Below are 6,081 nucleotides of genomic sequence, written 5' to 3' on the forward strand. Positions count from 1 at the left end.
GTATGCTGGTAATTACTAAATAACTACATTAAATATATTAAAAACTGTGAGTACAAATTCCTGTCTAGGCTGTGTTCCCAAAAGCTGTACCTTTGGGTTTTGTTTTTCTTTTTTTCCCTGTAGTTTTCAAATCTTTTACTAACTATAGGCTAGTCTGTCATGATGGAATTATGGAGCTTAAACTGAAATATACTAATTATTATTAATTGTATGGTTTAAAGATCATGACCAGGCCATATGAGACCTTTATTCACTCTTAACTGTAGGTTTGCATTTCCTTTAAAAGCAATTCTTGCAGATATAAATACATACTGTAAAATGATACCATCAGATTAGCACAATGGCCTTCAACTTTATTGTTGCTAAAAAGAAATGAATAAACAAAAATCTCAGTATCATTTCCATTGTTAGGGATACGGTGGCTACATTACATCAATGATCCTGAAATCCAGTGAACGGCTCTTCAAGTGTGGAGCTGTGGTGGCACCAGTTACAGATATGAAGTTGTATGGTGAGTATTCCCTGCCCTGCACCTGTGCGATAGTCTATTCAAAATATCTTTTATTCCTGGAGCTATATTCATTTTAACTAAGGGCAGATAATGTAGCAATATCAACTAGATTTTACCTCACTGTCTCGTTCTCTCCTTTAAATGAAAAGGCAGCTAACACTGGGACAGTTTACCAAAACACGCAACAGATACAATATTATTAACACCACTGATTTTTGCAAAGGAGTTGTGTTTCCCATTTCCCACTGAAATTCAGTCAGGTACCCCATTTCCTAAGAATCCTTTAGGTATATCAGCCTGAATCAAGACTTATAACAGGAATGAGTCTTTTAAGTTTAGTGGTGAATTCCTTACTGTATCAACCATGTCGTCATTCAATCACAGGATATTTGGTTCTGTATGTGAAATTTTGGGCACAGGCTATGGACTGTGGACTGTGATACACACAAAATCAGACCAGGTTACTTTAATGGTGTGTTAGTCTTTTCTTTGTTTTTTTTTATTTTATTTTGTTTTGTTTTGTTTTGGGGGGGTGTTGGTGTTGGGGTTTTTTGGTGGTGTTTGGTTTTTGTGTTTTGCTGGGTTTTTGTTAACCATTTAAAAATGGTTTTCAATAGTACATTCTGGTTAACATTTCTCTGTTGACTTCATGGTTTAAATAGCATCTCCTGACTCTAGGTCAGAACTGATGAGTTTTAAAATAGAAGTAATTTTGATGAACTCACAAGTTTTTGTTTTTACTTTCACAGCATCAGCTTTTTCAGAAAGATACCTTGGTATTCCATCAAAAGAGGAAAATACCTATCAGGTAAGTTAGCGTAAACAAGAAACTTAAAATGACCATTTTAGTCTTAAAATGCAATTCAGTTACACCTTTGTGTGTGTTTGTTTACTAGGCATCCAGCGTATTACACAATCTTCATGGTTTAAAAGAAGCGAATTTACTAATCGTTCATGGGACAGCTGACAGTAAGTATTTACAGATGCAATTATATTTAAAGTCAGAGGTTTTAGTAGGCAGGCATTCAAAGACTGATTAGGCACACACCTAGCAAGTATATTTTTAGTTTCATTATCCCCCCGATAGGATTTTTTATTTTATTTCAATTGTCACTTCTAACTCTAAACTGATGATGCTTTTCTTTGCTGAATATTTGTACCTTTTAGGTGCTATATGTTCGAATTTGTTTAAATCTTGTGGACCACCGTCTTGCTAGTGAAAGGTATTATGTGAATTATTAATAGAACAACGTACGTTTTTAATGGTATTTTAAATTCATCGAGATTCTGCAATTGAAGAAAGAATTATCAGTACAGTTGGTGAAGTACAGCACCAAATGGGAAGTTGAACTTTTCAGCTAATTAATTACAAGGTAGTGCCAATGCAACTGAAGCTGAAGCTATAGGGAACCTTTTAATAGCACCAATACTTTTAGCAGTACTTTAAGACAGAGAATGAGTAAAACAGACTAAGTTCTAGCACTTTAAATGGAATCATAAGACGTGTCGATCAAGAGACAATTTGTAATTACAGATTTAAATTTAACTGCAGTATATTTTTCTGAACTTTCTTAACTGATGTAGGTCTAAAGAACGAGCTTTGCAGGCACAAATTACAGTGCTGCAACAAATTCCTCTGTACAGATTCACATGCATACTTCTTTCCCTGGCATTTTCCTGGTGAATGTAGGATAATACAAGGTTTCTTGCCCCTCAGTCTGGAGGGATAAGTACCTCACACTGACGAGGGCTGAGGTGAGAGTGCCCACACACACAGTTGGCACAGTGAGGATGGCACCTGCCAGCCTGTCATCCTAGTGTAACTTGTCAAAGCTGTGTTACAGATCCCAAGTGCAATCAGAGGGGTGCAAACACTGTCCCGTGTTTCTTCCCAGAGCAGGGGGGAGAGGGACAGAGGAGACATACTGGGTGATTGAGCAGGCATGAGGGTCTCAGACTTCGCTCATTGTAAAAGGCAGCAGCAATTTCTACCCCTCTGAACTCAGCGCTAGAGGGAATTGGGACTCTGATGGATGTCTGAGCAATACAGTGTGTTCAAGACTAGGACTCTGATTGCCTGCAGCCCTTGCTTAATATCACATCTAGTGACACCACCCAGCCCACTTGCAGCCTAAGCTCTGCAGGGTTAGGATGTGGTAATAAAGTTGCCTGTTTTTACCACACAAAGATTAAGTTACTGATATGTTGCAGAAAGTCCATTACCTAAAGAAGTGTGGGCTGTAATAACCCTGTGCAAGCAGTAGAAAATCCAATGTGCTTTCCTTTAACACAATTATAAACTCTCACGATGTTCAAACGGAATGGTTTTACACACCTCTAAACTATCACAGTGTGTGTAAATCAAGGGTAGAGAGAGGAGTCCTCACGGAGTGCCTGGAAAGCATGGCTTCCCTTGGGGCTTCCAGCTCCTTCTCCAAAACCTCTGCTGTTACACCCTGCATCACTGTTAGTGGTGGGGCTCTGCGATTCTGACCAGAAAGATAGCCAACTTCAGATCCGGCAATTACAGGGGTTGGAAATGTTTTCAGTCAAAGCTGTTTAACAGATAAGTATTTCATATTAGCATAGCTTCTTCTAATAATATCCAAATATTGTTGTCTTGCAGCTAAAGTCCACTTCCAGCATTCAGCAGAACTGATTAAACATCTAATAAAAGCTGGAGTTAATTACACTATGCAGGTATGTGCAGCTGTGACATTTCCTATAAACGTAGTTCCACATTTGACCTCATATTGCTATTTCATCCCTGAGAAGGACCCTCCCTACCACAACGCACCTGTATTACCTCAGTTTGCAGTTAGAACTCCGTTTAATCCCATTTTCCTTACTGTCAGTATGGATGTCAAGAACCGTATCTTCTTGTCATTCTTCTGGGCTCTTTCTCCTCTCTCTCATCTTTCTTTTTTCCACCTGTTTATCCTACAACACTATACAAAGTGCTTTACAGTCCATATGCACTCTTTGTAATATGGAGACATCACTACTTTAGTCCCTTTTTACCTAAAATAGTATTGGGTCACATGAAATTTCCCCTTATTTTCAACACTTAAATTTATTAAAAGGCAGCTAAAAGGGGAGAGCGCTGTTCCCTCTCTCCATAGCTGTACGGAGGGTGAGGGTGCTGTGAGGGACAGGCTGGGGAGAGCAGGACAGGGTGGGCTGCTGACATACAGACTTGCACGGGACCCACCGCGGAGTACGTGGATGTTGCTGGCCAGGGGTTCTGATTGCGGCAAACCTTCTTGAATATCTTAGACGATGTGGTTTTGGGTCACTCCTCCATGTATCTCTGATGTTACACGTTGCAAACCTCTACCTTACTGAACCTTAGGTGGACCTGTAGTTTCCACTGAAGCGTGTGAGCTCACGTCAGGGAGGAGGTGGTAACGAGGGGGTTAGCATCACTTATGAAGGGAAAAGGACTTTATGTGTGAAATCTGAGTGGGGTAGGATCTGTTCCAGCTGTCCCTGTGATTTCAGCTGAGGTGATGTGAAGGCCTGTGGAGAGAGGAGAAAGCAGGAATGACGGAGGTCTCTCAGAAGAGCCCCATTGAACCGTTCTCATGCAACCTTGTGATAACCCGAGTTTGAGGAAGCAGCTGAGGCTTTTTGCCTCAGGCCACCGCAAATCCCTTGTCCTAAACCCTGTGGCCTGGATTTCTTCATTCAGCCTGCAAATTTTTGTTCAGCCTCACTTGGGAGAAATTTCCAGTGGAATTGGAATTAAGAGATAAAAATGCCCACGTCCACCCTAGGAGAGAGAGAGATGATAGGCTTTAGATAAGATAGGAAGATAGTTAAAAATATGAATAAAAAGTTTTTTCGCTGAACACTTAGAAGCTGAGATATTGAGAGGTCCCTAAAAGCATGAGGTAATTAATCCTCATTGACATTAATGGGATTTGGATGCCTAGACACTATTGAAAATGCCAGCTAAGTAAACTGTTGTAAGCACAATGACTGAGAACATAAATTTTTTCACTTCTGCAGATCCCACTGCAGTGGTTGTTTTATGTAAGTTCAAATTCCAAGAGAATGAGTTTTACTTTGAGTTTTATTAGCTTTCCTTGATGCCATAAAACTGTTATCATCCTGTTGTCATCTAAAACATTTTGAAGATCAGAGAAAGGAAATTAGAGCCCTAAATATTTGAAAAGCCTTTAAAAAACTATTTACTTTTTTCCTTTCTCCTCTGCTAGATCTACCCGGATGAAGGTCATAACATTGCGTCTGAGAAAAGCAAATATCACCTTTACAGCACAATCCTTGGGTTTTTTAGTGCTTGTTTAAAGGAGGAGACACCAATTTTACCACAGGAACCTGAAGAGGATGAATAAGGAAGCCTATTTGTGTAGTACTGAAGGGGACTTACTTTGTGGCTCAATAAAACCTTAAATAAAAGTGACTGTAAGATTGCAGATTCTGCAGAAGCTCAAGGGCAGCTAAAGGATATCACAGTGGAACAGCACATTTACAGACAATGAGCTAATAAACTGGAATTCGACTACAAAGTCCAAACATATTACCAAGGGACAAAACCTTTACCTTTGTGGAAGGTCAACAGTTGGTTACAGTTTCCTGGAAGAACTTAGTTTTGCATAAGTGTAGGGTTAGTGCATGTTTGTTACGTTAAGCCTCACTGTTGGTTCTGTAAGTGGTTGCTTGTTTTTTAATTTAAATGCACATCTTTATTCATCTTTGCATAATGCACAACCTATCATAAGTATTATGGCCACTAATATTTTAAAAGGTGAGCTGCAATCTAACACTTTAATGTTACAATAAGTGCAATTCTTTCGCTGTCTATTACACATAAGAAACCACAGAGATAATAAAGGGCACGATATTTTCTCTAGTTTCTGCTCAAAGGGGATATATTGTCTAGTGCATCATATAACATTGATACTGAAAATTATTTTTTTCCCTCCCCCAATTTCAGCATTTACAATTATTACTGTACCTACTAGTAACCAATAAGGGACTTTTTGGTAGTGTACTCTTGGTCTTTATGTATATACCCAGGACTCCCTAAGCAGAAAATCTTTCTGAGCTTGAAGAAATTTTTTCAAGACGTTATTAACAGCTGTATTTAAAACAATATCTGCAGTTGAAGTCTTTCCCCAGTCCAAAATGTATCTATTGTTTTCTTAAAATATGTTTGAGTTCTGTTTTAGTATTGTTTATAGTAGTTAATAGTTTGCCGGTTACACTCTAATTTTAGAATATGCTACTTTGTCACATGTAAATTAGATACATAAATTATAGTTTCAGATAAAGAAAATTTATTAACAATGTATAATGCCACTGAGTAATACTTTACTCCTCAAATGAAGACATATTTTGTATAGCGCATCTTCCTTTTCTTCCATCTGGTCTAGATGTAATGCTAATGTTCATCAAGGTGGCCACGTAGCTGGAACACGCCATTAGTTTTTATTCCAGGGCTGCTCATTAAGTCTCTTGCAACAGGATTTAGCTTCAACAGCACCACAAAGAAATGAAATGTTTTTCATTCAAGGCAAAGGAAGCTCCTGACAAGTTAAATTTTA

At 38.6% G+C, this 6,081-nt stretch overlaps 1 protein-coding gene across 1 annotated transcript in view; it reads left to right on the top strand.

Annotated features, from left to right (window-relative positions):
* The window catches only part of DPP10 (dipeptidyl peptidase like 10), a 259,024-nt gene extending 254,108 nt beyond the window's left edge, over positions 1–4,916 (top strand). The window contains exons 21-25 of the mRNA XM_009290973.2: positions 412–511; positions 1,261–1,319; positions 1,408–1,480; positions 3,138–3,211; positions 4,732–4,916. Of these exons, the coding sequence (XP_009289248.1) occupies positions 412–511; positions 1,261–1,319; positions 1,408–1,480; positions 3,138–3,211; positions 4,732–4,869 (444 nt within the window). The 3' untranslated portion in view covers positions 4,870–4,916. The remainder of the gene's footprint in view (positions 1–411; positions 512–1,260; positions 1,320–1,407; positions 1,481–3,137; positions 3,212–4,731) is intronic.
* The last annotated feature ends 1,165 nt before the right edge of the window (positions 4,917–6,081 follow it).

This window comes from Aptenodytes forsteri, unplaced genomic scaffold (assembly GCF_000699145.1).
Source record: "Aptenodytes forsteri isolate BGI_AS27 unplaced genomic scaffold, ASM69914v1 Scaffold29, whole genome shotgun sequence".
Classification (NCBI taxonomy): domain Eukaryota; kingdom Metazoa; phylum Chordata; class Aves; order Sphenisciformes; family Spheniscidae; genus Aptenodytes; species Aptenodytes forsteri.